The 24,569-nt window shown below is 32.4% G+C and overlaps 1 protein-coding gene and 1 pseudogene across 10 annotated transcripts in view; both read left to right on the top strand.

Annotated features, from left to right (window-relative positions):
* PPP1R9A (protein phosphatase 1 regulatory subunit 9A) overlaps nucleotides 1-24,569 on the top strand; it is a 262,803-nt gene that overhangs the window by 158,546 nt on the left and 79,688 nt on the right. For 5 of the 10 annotated variants that reach the window (XM_039878063.1, XM_039878058.1, XM_039878055.1 and 2 more), the window contains exons 6-8: nucleotides 12,424-12,559; nucleotides 16,151-16,213; nucleotides 17,216-17,281. In XM_039878063.1, coding sequence (XP_039733997.1) covers nucleotides 12,424-12,559; nucleotides 16,151-16,213; nucleotides 17,216-17,281 — 265 coding nt within the window. The remainder of the gene's footprint in view (nucleotides 1-12,423; nucleotides 12,560-16,150; nucleotides 16,214-17,215; nucleotides 17,282-24,569) is intronic. The other 5 variants (XM_039878065.1, XM_039878061.1, XM_039878060.1 and 2 more) reach the window with 2 other exon arrangements.
* On the top strand, nucleotides 7,253-7,368 carry LOC120615253 (uncharacterized; annotated as a pseudogene).

Raw genomic sequence — 24,569 nt, 5'->3', positions numbered from 1 at the left:
ACAGTGGGAGAAAGATAAGCATCAAAGGGGTGGGTGTGGGGGACTCAGACATACCCTTTTTTATCATCCATCCACTGGGTCTCCTGGGACTTGTTCATCTCCAAATTTTAAACCACCATGCACATGTTCATGAAGCACTTTGGTAGCAGGAAGCCCCAAGTCTTTGTGTGGTAGGGGTCTCTCATAGTGCTGGTCATGTAGGTGCATTCCTACTACATGACCAGCTTAACCACTGTAAACCCCTAGACTCCACCAAATCCAGGTACAAGTAATAAATACAATTATTATCACCAAACAGTTTTGATAGGCTGGTATGTCTTGCTTGAAACAACTCATGGACCCATGTTTGCAAAGTATCATGTATCCCTGATTAATACATTTCATAGCTTTATAAGCATTTGGTCTATCTAGAATGGCTCTAGATTAACTCATGCTATATAATACATTTGCATAACACATTTACTTGAGATTCCTTCTGACTTTTGACTTTGGATTCATGCTATTTAGTATGTCTTTATTATATATTTCAGTGTTACCTGCTGAAAACCTAGGAAGAAAATTTTAGCAGTTTTTTAAAAACCTTTAATGTGTTTGGTGGTTGATAGTAACTTTCCAAGTGTAATATAGTTTAAAAGTTAGAATAAAGTTTTATTCTCATTGTCATATCCTGTATTATGTAAAAAATAATTTAGGTAGTTTAGATTCAGTTCATTTGAATAAGCAAGTTCATCTACCTATTCACAATTTTATATATATACATACATATATATATATACATGTATTAACACATACTAAATTATGCTTTTCTTGGAGATCCTGAAAAGATCCTTATGTTTGTTGGCTCATGTTTAGTTATGGAGAAAATAATTTTAAACTTGAAATTATAAAGTTATTAGAAAAAATAACAGGAAGTAGTTCAAAAGATGTAAATCACTGGTCGTATACCTACAGAAAGAAAGTAGGAATCACTAGATATTTATAGACTAAATCAAAGTTAAATAAAACTACCTTTCCTTTATTTTTGGATATGGAATTTAGTCTTACGTGATGGCCAGAGGAGATGTCCCAAATTAAGACATTTGGTTCACTCTGTTGTGTTTTATCTTTGCGGATAAGAGGAAAAATGTGTTTTGGGTTGTAGTATAGGTAGCAGATAGGTAAAATCATAGAAGACTTTTCTATTACAAGCTATAAATAATATTTAATATATTCATTGATATTAATTTCTGCTCTTAGTACCAGGAAATATTCTCTTTCTCTATAACTGCCTTTTTTTTTTTACATGAAGCCAGACTTCGTGGATTCAGATTCTGGCTTAACCACTTTTCAGATGTCTGAATTTATGGAAATGTTTAAATCTCCCTCTGCCTCAGTTTCTTCATCTATAAAATGAGCATCATGATAGTACCTAACCCATAGATTTGTGCTGAGTATTAAATGAGTTAATACATGTTATGTATTTAAATGAATGCATAGAAAAAGTTAGAATTAAATAAAATACTAGCTATTAGTATTTTCTTCTGAAAACTCTGATCACTTCTTAGATGTTCATGTAGATTGCTAGAAAACCAAGAGTCAATTTTATAGCCATTTCTAACAAAGGCACAGAGTCTTATCGTGTGAATTTGTATACTAACTTTATTCTTTTGAATCCTTGTGTTTTTTAATTTTTATAATTTTCTTTATGTGCCATTTTCCTCTTTCATTGGTTAAAAATAGTTGAATAAAAGAAATGAACACACATGAACGAAAATAGTCAAATTGTTCAATAGTATAAAAATAAAAAATGAATATTCTTTTCCTCTTACTCCATGTCTTAGTCTACATAGGAAACCATTAATAGTCTCTTCTTTTCATTCTTTTGGGGGTGCCAATATAAGTCTTGGATACGTGAAGATGAATTTAGAGTTAAAGCTTTTCAGCAAAGAAAATTTCAGTTCCAGTTTGTTTCATTGGTGAATCTTACCAAACATTAGAGGGAGAAATAACATCAATTCTGTACAAACTTTTGCAGAACATAGAAGAGGAGACATATCTCATCTTCTTTTATGAGGCCAGCATAACCAGCATGCCAAAATCAGAAAAGGACATTAAAAGAAAAATTATTACGCATCAATATCCCTCATGAATATAGATACAAAAATCCTTAAAATTTTAACAGATCGAAGTCAGGAATATATAAAAAGGGTAATAAAATTATGGTCAAGTGACATCTTTGGAATGCATAATTGATTTAATGTTTGCAATTCAACCTATATAATTTTCCATACTAATGGAATAATGGAAAAAAATCATAAGCTCATCTCTGTAGATATGATTTGAAAAAAACTCAGGAAACTTGAAATAATAGGGAATTTCATCAGTGTGAAAACTAGCATCTAAGTGAAATCTACAGCTAATAGTAAATGGCGAAAGATCAAATGTTTTCCCCTTAGTTTAAAGGCAATGGAAGTATGTCCACTCTTACCACTTCTCTTCAGCGTTGCACTGGAGGTCATAGCTAGTTTAATGAGGCAAGAATAAGAAATAGATCATAAAGGAAGAAGTAAAACACTTTGTTTACAGATGATATGGTCATCGATGTAGAAAATCCTAAGGAATCTACAAAAGACGCTACTAGAACTAATAAATGAGTCAAACAAGATTATGGGAGATAGGTTGATATACAGAACTCAATTCTATTTCTATATACTAGCAACAACAAAGAATTGAAAATTCAGATTAAAATAACCTTTATGATAGCATCAAAAATGTGAAGTACTTAAGAATAATCTGACATAATAAGTTGAAGATTTCAGCAAAATTCTTCTGAGACAAAATAAAGACAACCTAAATGAGCAAAGAAATAAACCATGTTTATGGATCCGAATACTCAATATTATTAAGATTTCACTTTTTCCTAAATCTGGAGATTTTTAAAAAAAGAACAAAGTTGAAGGACTTTCACTGTCTGAAAGCTACTCAAATCACAGCAGTCTCGTTTAAGCATAAAGATAGAAATATAGATTAATAGAACAGAATCAGGAGTTCCAATATAGACAGACCTAAACTGACATAAACAATTGTTTTTTGCCTAATGTAACAAAGTAAATTCAGTGGGGGAAATTATAGCCTTTTCAACAATTGGTGCTGGAATAATTGGATAACCACATTAAAAAGAAAAAAAAACTTGACCTTCTCCCATAGTCTATAAAAGTCAGCTCTAGATTGATCATAGACCTGAGTACAACAGCTGAAACCATAAAATTTCTAGAAAACAGGCAAAAATATTTATGATCTTGGGTTAATCAAGGATCTTTTAAGACACAAAAGCAAGAAACACAAAGGAAAGAAATGATAAAATAAACTGCATCAAAATTTAAAACATTTGGTTTGAAAAATACTCTTAAGAAAATTAAAAAGCAAGCTAAAGACCGAATATTTGCAAAACAATTATCTGATAAAGGATTATTATTTAGAAGACATGAAAAACTCTTATAGTTCAATAAGAAGATATATAACCCTATTAAAAATGTGCAAATCAATTAAAGAGGCACTTCACCAAGGAAGATATACGGTTAAGCACAGGAAATGCTGTTCAACATCATTAATCATTGGGGAAATGTAAATTAAATCCTCAGTGAGCGCTACTGCACACCAACTAGAGTGGCTGAAATGTAAAAGACTGATAATACTATGCATTGATGAGGATGTGGAGCAACTTTAACATTCATTCATTGCCAGTGGGAATGCAAAATAGCACAGCTACTTTACAGAACAGTTTGGCAGATTGTTATAAAATAAAATGTACACTTACTATACCAGCCAGCAAGTCTGGCTATACACTCAAAAGCAATAAAAGTGTATATATACCCAAAGACTCATATTTGCATATTCATAGATACTTTATTCTTAATGGTTGAAAACTAAAAACAACTCAGATATCTGTTAACTGATAAATTGATATACACAAATTGTATTATATTCCATGCAATGAAATATTTCTCAGCAATACAAAGAAGCGAACTACCAATACACTCGACACCACATTTGACTCACACACGTGTTATATTGAGTAAAAGAAGCCAGACACAAAAGCCCTTTGAATTGCATTTAAACTGCAAAGGCGAGAGAGGAAACATTTTTTAGGTGATGAAATGTTCTATGTTGTGGTTATTGTAGTCATTACATAACTGTATATGTATTTGTCAAGATTCATCATAGTATACAACTTAATTTTGGTGAATTTTATTGTGTATAAATTTGACCTCATAAAAACTGATTATTCAAATGTATCATAGTTATGTTTAACTTGAAAAGCACCATACTAATTATATTGATGATGATGATTTGGAAAGAAGGACCAAGTCTCTTTAAGAAAGGCAGGTGTAATAAAATGAGTTTCTGTAGCAATATGTAGATTTTATTGTACCGTATACTTTTATTTTAAATGTACTTTATTATTATTGATATTTTTACCAGAAAAAAAAATCTATAGAAAATTTATGTCTGGGTGCTTTTCAATATTCAAACATGGATTTACAATATAACATTTAAGAATTAATTTTTTTTTGGTCTGTAGCTTAAAGTGGAACCTTGCCTGTCTTGTTCATAAGCTCTATGTGCCTAACATAGTTAATGTACCTAGTGTTGCATAATATATTACCCCAAAGTGTAGTGACTTGAAGCAACAAACTTCTACTGTCTCACAGTTTCTGTGCTTCACTTCCCAGCTCTCTCCTGAGAGCCTCTCTGCAGTGTTGCCTCACAACATGGAAACTGGCTTCCCCAGAGGGAGTGATCCAGGAGAATAGCCAAGATGGAATCTGCCATCTTTTCATAACCTAATATCCAAAGTGACATTCCATCAGTTCTGTATTTTATTTGATAAATGTGGGTCAACAAGTTCCCCCACACTCAAGGGAAGAGAATTGCACAAGACCTGAATATCAGGAGTCAGAGATCACTTGGATCCATCTTAGAGGCTACCTAATATGTAGTGATCAATAACTAGTTGGACGGATGGACGGACAGATGGGTAGCTGGATTCATGTTATACCACAGTATAATTTGTTTAATGTTGCATACCTTGTCTTAAGAATTCTGAAACTTTTGAGACTATTTAGGAAAGACTGACCAGAATAGTGCGAAGTCTAAACATTTTTTTCCTTCTACATAGAAAAGTAAAGATTCTATAAACTTTTGCTTAAAAAATAGAAAACTTTAAAAACACAACTGTAAAACATTTGAACGAATAAACTCTGGAAAAGGGATTAGGTGTTCTTTTAAACTCCAGACAGCTGTTCTACCCCTGAAGGATAGCAGTTACAGCAAAGTGATAGTAGGAGAGGGAGACTGCTTCTTCATGAGAAGTTTCTACTAAATGATGTTCGCTCTTCAACACCATTCACATTAAACTTTAAATGCTTTCTGGCAAGTTCATGCTCCTTATGATCAATAACTACATATTCATCTTGCTTTTGCCAGGGGGCATATGTATTTAATGACTTTGACATTGTGCCGTACTCCACTCCTAGAGGCCAGGATTTTATAGGAATTGCATTGCACACAATAGAAAATAAATAAATCTGAGGATCTTAAATATCTCTCTATCCATTTTTGAAAAGGTTATAATATTCAAAAGGAAATTTAAATGAATGATAAGTGAATTTTTTATAGGTATGCACATGTTTATTTTGAATTCACACTTGGGCATTTAATTTCTAAATATGGAAGTTTTTTAAAATTTTTACTTAAAATCATTGGCATATCTGAGATTTCCATTTGAAATGCATTAAATCTTGAAATGTTTTCACTTCATTCACATCATTTTAATATGAGTTTTTGTTGCTATCACAGCACAAGGGGAAACTGAGATTATCATTTTTTATCAAAGCGATTTTGTGATTGTGCCTAATAACAGAGGGCAGTGAGGGAATTGCCACTTGCATGGAAATCACCAATCCTTGTGGATTTCATGTTTACATTATTCCTAAGACTGTCCCCTTGCCCACAGACAAGAGGAGAAGCCACTATGGATTTGGAATCATGGGTAGTCTACCTGTTTAATCTTTTACTAGAATAACTTTTGTCTGAATAACAAGACACTCATAAATCATTTTTCAACATAACCTCTCATCATTCACAGAGAACATGTAGGATCTTTATGACTTCAGTTCAGCAAATTGTAAATGCCATTTTATAAATTGTTTATGTTTTCTTTGATAGCACACCAGCGAATTCAATAAACTAATCAAATGGATTCCTTATAATCTTGTCATCTAAACTCCAAAGGGCAGTACATGGACATTCCTTGCTCCGATAATAGATGGAGTAGAAAAAATGATTTATCTGCCTTTGCCTATTATAGCTCACCTTGAGGGCCTGAGGGGGAGAAGGGGCACTTCTTAGTGAAATAATTTACATTGAAACAAGATGATCGTTTTAAACACTAGAAACAAGCCATGCTAAAAACATAAACCTTAACTGTATATTTTAGATTTAGAATTGCAATTGTATGTCAATTACAATCTTAGAAAATACCTAATTTTTAATTTAAATACCCATTGGTTTCTGTTATCTCATTCTTTATAGCAAAAAAAATAAGATTGAACCATTCCTTGTCGAGCAAAAAAAAAATTAGAAAGTAAAAAGAAAAAAGATATTTTCTCAAAGGATCGTTAAGTTTAGAAACAGGCTGATTTGATTACATATATGTCACTTCAGTTGAAGATAATATCTAAAATATAAATCATAGCTGTATAAGTATCAGTTGATTTTATCACATATATTTAGAGAGACTGATTTTTGCACTTTATTAATTGTTACATTTTTGAATATTTTAAAAATTCAATTTAAAGTGATCATGTAATCCATACTTTTGTATTTTATATGACTGAAATTAATATGCTCAAAGTATACTTTAGTGTGAGGATTTTTTTCTTTTTTCTGTGGTCGACTTAACAAAAGCCTACTCTGTTTTCAAAACTAATGTGATTCAAATAAGAGATAATTGGGGCAGTGTATGCAGGTAGTACTTTTAAATGTACCCAACTGTATCTAGATATTAATACATTACCTAGATAAAAACAACAGCAAATATTTATTAAACACTGTAGGCACCAGGTAATTAATTAAGCTTTTTGTATGGATTGTATAATATTTATTTGTTAAATTATTTATTTTGGACGTGGTTCCATAGTGTAGCAGTTAGCACGTCTGCTTTACATGTAGAAGGTCCTGGGTTCACACCCCAGTGGAGCCACAGTCCATGGTCTACAGCCATGTCACCCTGAACAAGCCTGATGTCTGATCTTAGAAGCTAAGCAGGGTCAGGCCTGGTTAGTACTTGGATGGGAGACCACCTAGGAAGACCAGGTGCTGTAGGCATAAATAATAATAATAAATTAAATTTAAAAAATAAAATCATTTATTTTACAGATATGGAAATGAAGGAGTAGAAATATTGATATTTGAGGTCACAGAGCTAGTAAGTCATGTTTATGTTTCAGCGAATTTGTCCTATCAAAGCCATTTTTCCCCTTTACAGACCCTTTTAATCCTTAAGTAATACTATCATGGCATATCCATACTGTGAATCCGTAATTGAAATAACCTTACTTTAAATTTTACATTTTCTACTGAATTCTATAAAATGTAGGTTGTACACGTACTGTTATAGGATGTATTTATAAAGACAGCTTAAATATTGACCAAACATTTAAGAACATCTATAGCGAGTTAATTTTAATGTTATACATTTTTCAAATGGGAAATTTTATCAGTTTTCTCATAGTAACAATAGTGCCTTAGAGTCCTTTTTATATCTATACCATATTTTATTCTTTTATCACTCCTTTAGACATATGGAATAGATACTAATTTTAACATGAGGAAAATAAGACATAGAGAATAGCTTAGTTCCAGTTCTGGTTGTTTTCCCTGTGGACCATATTTATCAGGATAACATTCTATTATTGCAAATATGTACTATAAATTATAGTGGATTACAAGACTTTAAAGATGTATGCAGCTAGGTGCTATAACCAACATACCTGTCTGAATGAAGGGATGTCTACTTTAACATAAAACTTTTAAAAGTGAGTTTCATGAGATGAATTGTCTTTTATATGCAATTACTAATCACTTCAAACTGTAAAGTGATTTTGAATATGAACTAATATTGTGTAAATAACGAATAATATTAAATTGTAAGGGTACTTTCAGAAAGAAAGCCAAGTTGTGATTTTGAACAACTATGCCTTCATGATTTAAAATGCTGGTTTTTTTATGCAATATGGAACAATTCTTATTTTCTCTGAAACTTCGATTATATGTATTTGTTCCTTTTAGTTTTTAGTTTTAGCATCCATAAATAATTCTGATTTGGAATTAGGGATCATGTTTTGAGGATAGGAAGAAACTTGTACATCATATTGGAGTTTTAGTTTATTACATAATTACATTATTTTTATTGTGTAATATAATTTAGACTTAAAATTATTTTCTGCTTTAAAATTTCTCACAAGATCTTTAAGATTCCTTCTTTCATCTCTAAAATCAGCAGCAGTGGTTTCAGCTATTTGGCAAGTGGCCCAAATCTTATCTTTTCCTCTCCCTGAACTGTGTTCAAAGTAACTTTAAAGACTTGCCTTGGAGAGGAAAGAAACTTCTCTATTCTTAGGGAAAATTCTTAAACTAAAAGAACTGACAATGTAATTCTCAAATGAGTTTAAAAATTAATGGCTTAAATGAATGGGAATTCTAATTTTACTTTGAGTTCAGCTACTGTTTTGATTAATATGCACTTTGTACATTAATTACTTCCTTCAATCTCCTGTCAACTTTATAGTAGATAAGTGATACTCCTTCAAACTCCACTCTGTTATGCATTGAAAAAAGATAAAAGATCAATCTAGATTTTACTAAAGTGTACCATCCTAGGATATGAGTTTCTTAATAACTAAGTATCCCTACACTTGATTTCTGACTTTTAAATTGTTACCAAAAATATAATGAATTCAAGATATTTCTAGATTAGTTGTACATGTTAAAGACTTTATGTATCTTCCGTCCATCATAGAAACTATAATATCTCCAAATGAATTCACCTGTGTGTCTCTAGGTATTCAGAACTCATATTCTAGAATCATGAAACAAATTAAGAAACAAACAAGGATGTCAACTCTTACATTCTCTTTTAAACATACACTGGAGATCTTAGCCAGTGCAATAAAGCTATAAATAAATAGGTATACAAACAAACAAAATAAATAAGTGGGAAAAGAAGAAATACAAATGTCTTTCTTCATGGTGAATATGATCTTTTATATAGGAAAATGCTATGTAATCTATAAAAAAGCTACCATGATTAATAAGTGAGTTTAACAAAGTCACAGAATACAAGTCCAGTATTCAAAAATTATATTTCTATACTCTAGCAACAATTAGAAACTGAAATTTAAAACTCAGTACCACTTACAATAACTTGACAAAAATGAAATAGAGATAAGTTTATCAAGTTATAGAAACAACCTTACACTGAACACTATAGAAAACAAACACTATAGTAAAGAAAATCTAAAGAAATGCAGAAATGCAATATGTTCATGGATCAGACAGTTCAATGTTGTTAAGATGCCAGTTTTCCCCAAATTGATCTGTAAATTCATAGTAATCCCAGATTAAACGTCAATGAGATTTTTAAAAGAAATTGATAAGCTGATTGTAAAATTTATATGAAAATGCAGATAACTTAGAATAGTCAAAATAGTTTAAAAATATCTAAAGGAATTGGAAAATTCATACCACCTAGTTTCAGGATTTACTATAAAGTAATCGAGATAGTGTTTGTTGTATTGGCACACAGATAAATACATCAGTGAAGTAGATTGGAAAATCCAGAAATCAATCCACAAATATATGGTTGGCTGGTTTTCAACAAATGTAGCTGAGTAATTGAATGGCAGTATTGAATAGTCTTTTCAACAAATTGTGTTGAAACAACTGGTTATCCATTTGGAAAATAATGATACTTTTTGATTCCATCTGTATTAAACTTACTAAATAAATGTCATGCATGAAAAATAATTTGAGGATAACATAGACTTAATATAAAATCAAAAGATTAACTCTATAAGAAGAAAAATAGGAGAAAATCTTAGCAATCTTAAATGAGGCAAAGATATCTTAGGAAACAAAAGGCACAAATCTTTTAAAAAGCAATAAATTGCATTTCCTTGAAAGGCAATTAAGAGAATTAAGAGGCAAAAACACAGATTGAGAGAAGAGATAAATCAAACACATACGCACAGTTTTTTCTAAAAAATGGGCAAAAGATTTGAAAAGTCATTTCACTTAGGAAGATATACTAAGAGTCAATAAATGCATGAAAAGATACTTAAAATTATTTGTCATCAGGGTATTGGAAATTAAAACCATTGTAAGATACAACTAGATACCCAGTAAAATGGCTAAAATTTTAAGACGATACTAAGTATTGGTGAGGAGGTAAAGCGACTTCAACTTTCATGCATTGCTAAAGTTGTGCCACCACTTTGAAAAACAGTTTGACAGTTTCTTTAAAAGTTAAACATACATTTAACATATGACATCAATTCCACTATTACTTATTTGTCTAAAGGAAATGAAAATTTATGTCCCCACAAAGACTTGCACTTAAATGTTTATGGTAACTCTGCTCATCATATCCAAAATCCAACCTAAATACTTATCAATGGAAGAATAGACAAACCAAATATAGCACATCTGGTACAATACTTTTCAGTGTGATAAAAAAAGAATGAATTAGTGATACTCGAAACAACATGGATAAATCTCCAAAACATTATAATGAGCCAAAGAAGCCACTTTTTGATTCCATCTGTATTAAACTGTAGAAAAGATAAATATATGAATCCAGGATGAGGATAATTTACTAGAAAGGGAAATAGTATATTTTGGGTTGATGAAAATGTTCTATATCTTTATTGATGTGATGATTACAGGTTTATACATTTGTTAAATTTGTTGACCTATACATTTAATAGATATACTTTATCATGTGTGAATTATACCTGAATAAAGATAAAAATGTTAGTATTTACAAGTGCTATTTATAGTCGATCCCCAAAGGAAAATAACTCAAGTGATAAATGAACATCCAAACATAATATCAAAGTAAGTACTGTTTGAAACTTAATAAAATTTCTTAAAAGACAAATACTAACATCTAAATATAAAAATTTGGACCTTTAGTGTGTTTGTACAAAGAATGCTGGAGTATTTCATTTAAAATATAATTGAATACAGCACTATCATAGGAAAGCATCAAGTATAGAGACAACTAAGAGTCACATTCAAAATAATGATGTTAAATGATATATGGAAGTAATATGGATACTTATTATTTGTATTTTTAGAAAATAGAACCATATATTAGTGCGAAAAGATATTAAGTGAATATTAATTTGTTGAGCAAAGCACGTAGTGTTAATGAGGATTTATCATAAGTGACTATAGTTTGCAATAAATTACCTCCCTAGTTTTTTCTTTATACTTTTTTTTCTTACAGGAATTAGTATCAACATATGTACCTTAGTTCCTTTATTACTTGAAGCCACATCTTTCCTCATACCATCTCTTCCAAAAAGTGAATTAATTCACCACCTCTTTTTTTCATATTTTTATTTTAAAACCAAAATGACTACATTTATTTCCCTCTTCTTTCTTATCTCCAAAGTTATTGTAACTTAGCAAACAGTGCCTCTCTCTATATATAATTTACCCACCTAAGGTATGCTATACCTCAAAAAGTTTTGAAGCACTTTTTGCATTATAAAGAGAACATTATTGTGGAAATGATTCTTAAGTTCAATGGTACAGGAAATTATGAGTTTGCTTCCATATGTAGGGCATCAAAAAATGTGTAAAGTACTGTAGAATGTATTACATCTGTTTTGTTTTCTCCCAAGGTAACAATTTTTTAATGATCCTTTACTTTTTCTCTTTCTTTTCTTTTGGGCTCTGTCTGCAAAAAATCACTCTAATTGCTCAGCTAACCTCTCCTGCCACCCAGGCCTACCATTTAAAGCAGAAGTCCCCAAGCCCTCAGGCCACAGACCAGTTCTGGTCTGTTAGGAACCAGGCCACACAGCAGGAGGTGAGCGGAGGGCTAAGTAGAAGAGCAAAGCTTCATCTGTATATACAGCCGCTCCCCAGCATCACCGCCTCAGCTCCACCTCAGATCATCAGGCATTAGATTTTCATAGGAGCACCAGTCCCTGGTGCCACAAAGGTTGGAGACAACCGATTTAAAGTATATAGATGATATTTTCTTTTTGAGGCTCGAGGGACCCTGATGAGATATCAAGCTTGGTTACTTTTCTTAGCACTCCTTTTTATGGGAGAATCTAACTGTATTAGTTTTCTTTACCCTTCCTATAGATTTGTTATTGGGCGAGAAAAACCAGGACAAGTGAGTGAGGTTGCCCAGTTGATAAGCCAGACGCTGGAACAAGAAAGGCGCCAGAGAGAGCTGCTTGAGCAGCACTATGCCCAGTATGATGCCGACGATGATGAGGTAAGTAGTCCTTGCCAACACTCTTTTCTTACGTTTTTTCTCCTCACATGGCTACTTTATAAAACTCTCTTTACTGTATAACAACAGTATGATAGGTTCTTTGCAGTTTCTCAAGGAGAATGTGTCTACGTTCAACCTCATGGAAAAATAATATTACTTGTATTTGGTATTCACTTATGAGTCAAGTAATGATAGCCTATTTGTGGTATGAAAACTTTATAATTAAGGAGTCATCTTTTACCACACCTTTAAAAGAAGTCCATTGAAACAAAAAAGGGTAAAAACACCAAAATGTGAATAGTAGCTGTCTTTCTTGTTGGAATTAGGTGATTTTCTCTCTCTGCTTAATGTTTTTTTCATTTTTTCCCAAATTTTCTATAGTAAGCATATAATGCTTTTCCAAAAAAAAAAAAAATCAGTAAACATTTTGTGTGAAAAAGCACATGCATACATACACAAATATACACTAAAAAGTACTAAAAATTGCTAAGTGTACTCAGGGTTTTCTTCTTTTCCAGGAAGAAAAGGTTCTTTGGATCTGCTCACTGTGATTTGTGCTAACATAATGCAGAACAAAGCTTTTCCACCAGCACATATTCCATAGAGTAGATACATATTGGAGTAATTTTGCATCCTGTTCTCTGCAGAAGATCAAGTAAATGAATAGAAGCTAACCCCCAAGTGAAAACGGCTGTCCAGAACCCTTGTGTGCTGTAATATAATACAGATGCTGGGCTAGTTCTAATGTAAATGCCAAACATACATTGATATAATGAGACAACATGCTTTATTTTAAACATGCATGTGTTTCATATCGGCACGTCAAAAGATTCATCAACAATTTAGTTGTAGTAGTTCATACTCCATAAACATAGTAAATATTCAGGTAAAATAAATATTCTTTATACCAGCTGATAGGACAGCGCAACTTCATATGTTCATCCTCTGCTCTTCTGAATATATTCTTTGTCCAGAACTTTTTTGGTTTCTAGCCAGTATGTAGTGAAGATTAATAAACAGACATTCAAATATTTTTCATGTATTTTTAGTCTGGAATGTTTAACCCAAATGTATATTAATCTTTCATGTGCTCGTTGTATAATGAGGATGTATTCTCCACTTATAGCAGGAAATTTAAAATGGTGCATCAGTTAACGTTTGATCAAAGAGTAAACATTAGAAAGTCTTCACATGAATTAGTTTCTTAGAAGTCTATTTAGTTGATTTAGTTTTTCACTTGCAGAGTTCATTTGAAATGGCGAGGATTTTTCATTATAGTGAGATATTATATAGGAAAGTGTGATCTTGGATTTAGAAACTAAAAAAGTGATTTCCTCAAATATTTGAACTTTCATCTTACCTAGTTTTCGATTCTCTGAGCTAGTATTTTAGTTTATCAGAGATACTGATTTGCTTTGGCTGCAAGCCTATTTCAGGATCGTGGAAACGTCCTCTGCCAATATGGTTTTTACCTGCTTACCCTGCTAGAAAGAATTTGGATCTGAGGTTCGGGGGAATGTGGGTGACATCAGGTGGTGGAAGGTGAGGAGGCCAAGCTTTTCAATCTCTGCGGGTCTCAGTGTCTCTGGCTGTAAAGCACAGAGATTGGGCTAAGTTTCTAAATTCCTTCCCACGTTTATACTTAGGAGAACATCATGTGGAATTTTTTTTTTTCTTTTGCTGGTTTGTAAGGAAGGAAGAATTGATTGTTGCCTGAGCAGATATTTTCAGGGGTAAGGGCTGGGGTGGGGATAACTAAATATTCAGTGTCAGGTAATTAGCAAGTTGCCTTTCTCATATGATTTTATATAAACTTAATAAAAAATATTCTTTTTTTTCCCCCTAGAAATGCAACCACTGAGGTTTTTTTCTAGTGGTTCAGCTAGTAGCTGGCAGGTTTAGAATGGGAGTAAGGTCTTCCTGGCTCCAAAGCCTGGACTCTCCAACACACTTCTCTTTTTGAATGGAGTGGACTGTTGAAAGGCTCTGTCTGTGTTCAGGCACACACAGAATAACTGGGTAACAGGAGACATTGGAAAGAGGATTCCTGTTTTGTGTGATGGAGTTTCTTGTAATACTTAGGTTCTGTGATTCCTTGTTCTGTATTTCTAATAATAGAGTAACTGAATACTTGGAGAATTTTTTACTCTAGGCAAATACTTAATCCATAAGTGTCCTGAAGATAGGGCTTAAAGGGAAGAATCATTGAATATACAAATATTTTACCCCCCAAAATAGAGTTTAGCTTCAGTTTAAACTTCTGTCAGCCAGTTGGAGAAATAGAAATCAGGTGCTTGTTCCTGTGTTACTCCAAGTAATCTTCACTTTATTGAACTGGTCAAGGAGCTTTTTCCTTTGTCTTTCTCTCTTGATCCTTTCTGACTTAAGTTTCTCCCTTTCTTGTGTATTACCACCTTCTGGACAAAATGTACCCAGCTAAAACCAACTGTTCATTTTCTGTGCATAGGAGAGAGGAAAACTGTACAAATGATGAAAATCCACTCCTGTTTAAACACTTTAATTTACCTACTTGACTTAAATTCATTTTTTACTAATGCTGCCAAGCATTTTTAAAGTGATTTGAGTTTTATGTCTCTATTTTTTGTTTGCTGTCTCTCTCTGTTAATAAGAAGTAAAATATCCAAAAGACATAAGAGAAATCAAGAGAACCAACACTAGTTATCCAATGGGTAAATAGTCATTGAAAAATTTAGTTAATTTGATATGTAATTAAGTAATTTATTGATTTACATATCTTTTTTAACCTTTAATTTTGGAATTAATCACTTGGTTTTTCACTTTTCTTATCATTTATATAATCATCTTGTGGTTTCAAAGTTAGAATCATTTTTATTTGACAGTATCCCCTGTGACATTCTCTGGGTCAGCCAGGAAAACCTATAATTAAATGCAGAACAGCCAAGTTCATCCAGCTAGTTTCCAGAGCCAGCACTTAGATCAGCATCGTTTACTGAAAAATAGATAGCTTCTGGTTTTGGTCAAATCATCCAAAACTTGGAACTTGTCACACTGACAGAGGGGAGTTAGTTGCTTGAATTGCCTATAGGGAAAACATTGCTATGTGAGAAATATATCCTGAAATTATAGAAGTACAGTTGTCCTCTATCAGAACCATATTTAGGATTAAGAATATCATATCGTGTATTGTGTACGCTTAGATATATCTGTTTTAATGCTTTAGGAAATTATAAGTCATACTCCAAAAGAATTTAAAATATGCAGATAAACTCCAAATTCAATTTCTGCATTTTGGGATCTTTTTTTTCTCCAAGTATTTAAATTAAAAGAGTTTAAAACTAGCAAATGGCCAATTCAATTTTAAGTTGCATTCCTGTTTTTTTCCATTCCCATGAACATTCTGATTAAAAAATACAAAAATGTTAAATGGCTCTGCCCAAAGGCCAAAAAAAAAAAAGGGAGGATCTTGTAAAGAAGAGGGAGATATAAATCTAAACAATTGAAATATTTTAAATGTAGATTTGTGATAAGTGATTGCATTTCTGGATTTAATAGAATTATTGTTCATTTCTTTTTCTTTCTTTTTTTTCCTTTTTTTAAACACTCTGAAAGGTAACCATGGAGGATTTCAGTAAACCCCTCAGACAGTCAGGACTATCCCACGAAATTCTGGGGGTATGGTAAATTTTTCAACTAGACTTTCAATAACAAATTAAATCTGTCATACTTCACAGCAGTCAATGTTTGGCCTTTGAGTGGTGGGGATGACGTAATTCTGGTATATGTTTTGTGTACTGTGGCTCATGTACATATATTTTGGGTAGCTGTTTCTATCAACAAGCATTTTGCAATGTGAAACGCTATGGGCTCAGACTGGAAATAAAGTATGAACTGATACTCTACCACTTTCTTGAGTTAGAAAATACATATGGTTGTTCACATTGACATGAGCTATATTACACATGCACTTTTAAAATTATGATATTTTGCTTTTGCTTCTTTATATATCTTTTTTAAATGTAATATTTATTACATTTTAAAGTCTAGATTATATGTGGCATTCCAAAGTCTCTTTAGGCAGTAGTTCATAATACTGTTAATCATCACTCTAGAAATGGAGGCCCTTTTCTTAAAATATAATGTAATCTTTCATAATTTGTTTTCATTACTGGAAATGAATATCATTATAACTATGCCATGACAACATTAATTTTTTAGAATCTTTTAAAATATTGAATACAGTTTATAGCAACTACCTACATGGGTATGCATTTTTATTGCTTGTGTTAACATGTAATAATTAGAGAAAAAAAATGGAAAAAAATAATGGTTTGCATGAGTGTTAAAAGATTTACAAGAATAAAATTTTTATATGATAAGCATTAAAGGGATAACATTATATTTGACTCATGCTGTTTGCTGTTTGTGGATGAAAACAGCTTGTGTTGCGTGAACAAGAGATTGCATTTATTATGGATAGTCTTTTAATAATGTAAATTGACTTTATGCTGTGTTTATAATGTTGAGAAACAAAGAGTAGGGGCATTTTCTTAGGTCTCAAAAGTGTGTGTTACAGCAGGCACTGGAACTTTAGTGTATTTTTTTATTCTTTATCACAGGCTACTCTTTTTAGTGAGGGAAAAAGCCTTCTTTAATTTTTGTTGTCAACTATTTTAGAACACTGCGGCTGAATTGCAAGAAGTGTCTGGCAACTGCAATAACAATAACAACTATTTCCTTAAGGTTTGTTTTCTGATGGAAAATACTTATCTGTACCTTTCTGCTTCATGTGTGAAATTAAATTTTCTTTGTCTTATTAACTAGCTCTATGCTTGGAAGAACTTCTCTAGCACTGTGTGTTTTGTATGTTGAATAATAGTTGGAAAAATTACCATTTGAAAAATAATACTTTTGAAATAAAGCACATATTTTAGGTGCAGATTCTGCAATTTGGACTTACTTCCTAATATTTAACCATGGGTGTTTTTAACCCCTAACACTTTAAATATTTTGTAATTTATATTAAAGGGGAAAGAAAGATATCCAACAGCAGGGCTGTATGTTGTTTGTACAATACAGTGTACACAGTGATTTATATTGTCTTTAAATCCAGTGACTTTTTTTTTAAGAAAAGAATTTTTTGATACAGGTTCTTAATTTTTTTTCAAAAATTGAATGCATGTATCCTTAAATTATCGTAGTACTTTTTTGCGTGATTTATATGGTACACATACCAAAAACGTCGAAAAAGGTATTACACTACAAATAAAATAATTCTATCTTTAGCTGCCAGTAACAGAGATAGAGGAGCTTAAAAATGGAAATCAGATATATTTAAAAGGGAGACTGGCTTATGGTAATTAGAGGGGACTGAAGAATAGGAGAAATATAAAGTAGTTTTTACTTGTTTACAGATTCCAGTTTTGACTGTATCTTTAAAATCATAGAATTTAATGATATTCTTTGGTTTGCGATCCTTAAATCTACGATAGTGATTACTGTCATTGAAACCCCAAATCATAAGGTGCTTAAAAACATTCATTTGAAGACTAATAATATCCATGCTTGTTCTAACCTAAATAATGTACAGGCGCGCACACGCACGCGCACACACGCACGCGCGCGCGCGTACTTTCCCTAGGAAGTGGATATCCTCCTCTGCTTGTAAGGTCCTCTTTAGAAATAGTATTTGTATGTAGAAACATTATAACATTAAGCACAGACCAGAAGATGAGTATTGTCAACGGGAAATAGAAGTTAGAATAGAAACCTTCGCCTAAATAATGTCATCTTCTTGTAGCTCATTTTCTTTATTTTATTTTATCATAATTCAAGTGATTTGAATGTGTTTTCTTCCAACTACCACATTGTGGTGATATTTATTCATGAACCAGGTATAAAAAAATAAACTATCAAATTCTTACATGCGATTAAATTCTTTTGAGTATAGACTTTGTACTTCCTAAAAACCATGCTAGAACAATTCTTTATTACAATGATCAACTACAGAGTTTGCAGTGTGAAACAGATGTCATAGAAACAAACACAAATGGCAATATTTTTTCAACTTTAAAAATATAAGTTGAGTATACTTTTTTCTTTTTTATCAAAAATCCTGAAATGCTAAAAGGCACAGTAAGAAATGGGCCTTACTAGCCTGAGAAATGCCAGCTTTCCAGTGGGCCACAGGGACCCTGCGGTTTCCCCATGCCTTTGCTCCACCTCCTGTGTTCTCTTCCTTGAATGCCATACTCTGCACTGACTCTTGGTTGCCCTTGTGTGCCCACTAGTCTTGTTCACCTTTCTGGGCTCTGGTTTCATCTATCTCCTCCACAAACCTTCTTGGATTCTCTCACCTGGGCCGGGGGCCCTTTTGTTATGTGTCAGTAGCATCGTGTGTATCTCTCCTTATCATTATTTACCCATAAATTTCCCCCACCAGCTGGTAACCTCTTAATGATAGGTTTCAAATAGCTGGTTGATTGTTTATACATCCATAGATGAGCACATCCATAGATGAGAGGAAGCCAAGATATTGAACCAAATCGAGTCACTGAAAGAATGTTAAGATGAAAATTGGAGAGTAGAGTTAAATAAGAATGAAATTTAGTTGGGACCATAATCTGAGCCAATAAGGGAAAAATGGCACTGAATGCAGGAGTAAAGGGAATGCCAAACCTAGTAAAATTAGAGATTGGAGATAAAGGTCTGAAAGCATAATCTGTACATTTCATCAGCAATAAAAACTAAATAGTGACCCGACCAAGGACTAATGGCCTTATCATGGAGGTTTGTCAGCTCTGATAAGGGCTCTGTTTACTTTAAACTGAAACCGATGCTACTAAGGGCAGTGGTAAAAACTCTTAATTGATTTCTGGAATTTCAGCACTTAAAGGAGTTTTAAAGATTATTTTACTGACATAAAATAAAATATGCAGCTCTTAATTGTACAATTTGATAGTTTTTATTATATATTTCAAATATTAAAAATTAATGAGTAATAATTTTTATACAATAAAATGCACTAATTTTAAATGTGTTTAGATTAATAGTTTGATAAATAGTCACCACAATCAAGATATAGGACATTTTTATTACCTCAAATAGTTAGTTCCCTTCCAGAACTGTAGTTACTCTCAGCCCAAAACAACCATTCAATTTACTTTCTAACACTATAGACTAATTTTATCAATCTAGAGTTTCATTTGAATGAAATCATAAAGTCATACATTTTTATGTCTGACTTCTTTCACTTTTCATAATGTCATATTTATCCTGTGTTCTATATATTAGGATGATACCTTAAATAGGTATTGCTTTGACTTATAGTAGACAAAGCTCAGGGCCCACCCAAAATGGGATGTCTAATTAGAGAACTTCAGCATAAAGCCAGAACCCCATGGACATCACTGCTGTATAAGAGGAAAATAAATCTAATCTTCTACCTCAAGTACTGCATGGGAAAATAGTGTCAGGGAAGAAAAAATTTTCTGTGGGAAACTGATCATTGCAGCCAGAGTTTATGCTACCCTTCAGGAGGAAAAAAAAACAAAAACCCAAAAACATATCTTTTCTTGAGGCACTCAACCATCAATCAAAGCCTAAACGTAAAAGTTTCAAGAAATACAAGCTTAACAATTTCAAAGTACAAAATTCACAGGGAATTAAATCACTATAAGTAACAAACAGCAAAAGAAAGAGTGGGAGAGGGAGGAAGAGAGAAAGAAAGAAGATAGAAAGATAAGATCCAATTTATTTTATCGGTTATATCAAACTGGAACAGATATCTCCAATTGCATGTAACTGATTCCAAAAGACACAATATGAAAGTAGTACAACTCTGATACCAGGAAATCAGTAAATAAAACCTTAAGAGTATGAGATATATAAGGTAATGAGGTTTAACCTTGGTACCAAATCCAAATAATGATGAAAAAGATGATTTATAGAACCATTCTAGTCATAAAAATTATGCAAAAAGAAATCCTCAACAAAATATTAGCAAATCATCTCTAATAACAGAGATTATGGCCACATTGCGTTTTGCCAATAATGCAAGTATGGTTTAACATTTGAAAATCAGTTACTACTTGGATTTGACATTGTACTGGAAGACAGGGAGAATTACAAGAAGTACATTGGAAAGGAAGAAATAAAACTGTTACTATTCACAAATGATGGCATCGTCTATTTAGAAAACCTCGAATATACCTACAGATAAATTTTATTAGAAATAATATAAGATTTTAGTAAGTTTGCTGGATACATAATTAATATAAAATATAATATCTACTTGAATATGTCTAGAGAGAGAAAATATAATTTATAAGTGACCTTGGTAAAAGGGAAGACCTTGCCTAACAAAAGATAGGCAGACGTTCATGGAGGAGAATAAATTTTATTGAAATAGATTAAAGAAAGCTTATATAAAAGGACAAATAAAACTCACTCATGGATTAAAAGACTCAATAGCTTAATTGAGTCAACTTTCTCTAATTTATACATTCAATGTAACTCCAGCAAAAATAATTCTAAAGAATTTTAAAAGAGAATTTAGCAAGCTATTGCAAAAATATGTATGAAAGAAAAATGCTCCAGAACTAACCATGACATTTCACATGTCTTGAAAGAGAGATATTTGTTATTAAACTGCAGCAATTTAGACCCTGGAGCAAAAGAATGGAATGTTGGCCACACAGCCTAGAAACAGGCCCTCACATACATGAAAATTTGGTTTGTGACATCAATAGCACTCTAGATGAGCTGAGAAATGTTAGACTTTCCAATGAAGGAAAAATGCTGAAATTGCAACCCCCATCTCAATCTGTACCCAAAAGTTCATTCTAGGTGGATTGACTAATTAAATGCAAAAGCAAAACTATAAAATTTAGAAGACAGTGTAGAAGAGTATATTTATGACCTTAGTGTAAGAAATAGTTTCTTAAATGAAACACTTAAGAAATCTTGCAAAGCCATAAAGGATTGAGAAAATTGACTACATTAAAATTAAAAATTTTTGTTCATCAAAAGAATACCTTTACAAAAGCAAAAAGACAAACTAGAAGCTGGAAGAAAACGTTTGAGAAAGAAATAACAAAATGAATTATATAAAAAGTTCTATGAGCCAATAATAAAAGACCACATATAGGCAGCCATTGGCTTGAACAGTCATGTCGTAAGAGAGGAAAAGTCAGTGGCCAGTGAATATATGAAAAGATGCCCAACCATTTTAGCAATCAGGATGTGAAAATTAAAAATGAAATAAAATATTTCATACCTACTGAATTAATTTAAATTGGGTATTTTAAGTTTTGGTGAGGATGTGGTGTAAAAGGACCTCTTATTCTCTGCACATGGAAATATACATTGGTTCATCTGCTTTGAAAAAGTTTGGCATTATATAGTAAATTTACTCAATTATATTTCTTAGTAAACACTTAGTAAAAGTTAGGTACATGAGCTATAAGAACATGTATAATATTCTTATAATAGAAAAAATCGGATACAACTGACATCTTTGTCAACAATAGAATGGGTAAATATATTGTAGTATATTTATGTAGTGGAATAATATACAGAAATTGTTTCAGCAATTCATAACAAGTGGTGGAATCTAAGGAGCATACTAGTCACAGCAAAAGGCACAGAAGAATACAAACTATGATTTCATTTATATGAAGTTTAATTAAAATTATGTAAAAATAAATGACATTGTCTAGTTATACTAAAATACAATAAAACTAGAGAAAACTAAGAATGATAAAATTCAGCAGGATTACTCTGTAGGGCAAGCTACTGACATAGAATCAAAGAGGTAGTCACAGGGGACCATAATTAAAACGTGGTGGTACTGCTCCTTTTCTTGAACTAGGTTGTTAGTTCATTGGTGGTGGTTTTATCATTACTCATTAGATATTCTGTATGTTACATAAATACTCTTTGTGTCACCTCAGTATTTAGTGAAAAAATTAAAATCTGACTTGTAAAATTGCTTATATTTAGCAGTTATGTGAATAAAAAATGAATATGACATCGTTCTTCCTCTCCAAGGACTTATAAAAAGACTTAAGACCCTGTGTCTCAAACTTGCCCCAATTATGGGAATCTCATGGTACTTCTTTAATATTACAGATTTCTCCACCCAACCTCAGACTTACAGAATATGTACTGTGAAGGGTTGAGGGTTATGGGAGTTCGTGGGAAGGGGTTAGATGCAATCAAAGCTGGAATTGTCCAGTTTAAAGATGCCAGGAATACTGATGTAAAGACCTTTGAGTCCTGGTATTGCAGAGATTTTGTAAGAGGAAATAGCCCTAATGAGGAAAGGAGTAGAATTATTCTCCCTCAAAGGAAATTGTAAGGTTGAGATTATATTTATTATTAATCCATAGATAATTCATAGAAATACCATCGACGACATTTTTGTTGGTTTTACTTTTTTGTTTACTATAAAGTCTGCAATGAAAACTTCATTTTTGCTATCATCTGAGTCCGTTTTTATATGAACATGCCATATTTTCCAAAATTCAATTAATTACATAATTACAGAATTATTAAAATAATAACATGTACCACTTTGGTCACTGTAGTTCTCTTCTACAGATTAAAATGCAAGGAAATACAAATCCCTTAGTCTCTTCCCACAGTTCTACGGGCATCGGAATAAATACTTCATTGTTTCCTTGGCAAGTAAAATGAAACTCAAGGAAGTCTGCCAACTCGAAATTGCAGTGTGACACTTGAATTACAGAGGTCTACTTTGGTCTGTTGACTGTTTAGTTCTACATCTCAGTGGGATAAATAGGGATCACTGGTTCCCTCCTCATATAGAATATATTTATCAGGGACTTAAAGACAATGGCATTTGTGTTCTAGTAAGCGGGTAACATTTATTAAGAGGAATCGAATTGGGAATATTGAGTCATGGAAAAATATAGTTTACACTCCCAAGAAGCCTGCTATTTTGCTGTGGCAACAATAAATATATATGGTAAAGAATTTAAATCATCCTTGACAACCTGTAAAAAGGCCAGATAACCATAGCGTAAAAGAATCATCACAACTACAGACATACAAAGTAAAAGCATAAATTTGAGATTTGTGGTTTTAATTTTTATTTGCAAGATGGTTTTTATTGTTTTTGTTTTCTATAATCGAGAAACTGGGTCAATACTGGATGTGTTCAAGACCAGTTTATCTGCAGAGCAGAGTATATAGAAAGGAATAGTGGTTGGCAAGTCTTTGTAAAGGTAAATTGAACAATACTGTAGAAACTTTTAAAATCAGCTGAATTTCTAGACCTTTTTTTTTTTGCGCATTAAATAATAACTAGGAAAAAATTCTCTATAGGGCTCTCATATGTCTGCGGCATTCACCGCCCTTTGATTTGGACCATCTTTTTAAATGTTTGTATATAAATAGTCTTAGAAAATAGAAGTAGTGTTTCACTCTGGAGTAAGGGCAGTAATACTTACTGCCTATTTTAAAAGATGCAGTCTACCAAGCTCGGTTCCTCTCCTGTCTTGTCTGCTTGTGTGGGCATTATTTCTCCCTCTTCTCATTACCCTGTGGAAATTGTGGCTTGAGATGGCACAAGAGTCATGATAGATTGTATCAGCTAGTGGAAAGACCCATCCTGAGTTAGAGGAAGGTTCTGACCTTGTTCAGACAACACTTACAGAGAAATGCACCCAACACCGAGCATGAAAGGAAGGAATTTGCAATTGCCATGGTCAGAAGCAGGTAAATCCTTAGAACTTTGACTGGCTCACTGGCGAGATAATGGGGCAAGGCATATAATACTGGTCAAGGAGAAGCAGCAAGTCGTGCTGCAGTTCATCGTGCCAATTTTAGATTCATTCAGATAATAGAAGACCTCAGAGCTTTTTATAGTGGGTCTTTTTACAGTGGGTCTTGGTTGCTCTATGGGAATATTGGTCCTGTCAAAAAGATTTCTGTGAGATAGACAAACTCCTGTGGGAAACCATAGGTGAATATTTGGGTCCAAACTGGTTTATAATGTTGATGAAAA

The sequence above is a fragment of the Pteropus medius genome, unplaced genomic scaffold (assembly GCF_902729225.1).
Source record: "Pteropus medius unplaced genomic scaffold, Ma_sr-lr_union100, whole genome shotgun sequence".
NCBI classification, from domain to species: domain Eukaryota; kingdom Metazoa; phylum Chordata; class Mammalia; order Chiroptera; family Pteropodidae; genus Pteropus; species Pteropus medius.
This window is presented reverse-complemented; position numbering and strand designations above follow the sequence as displayed.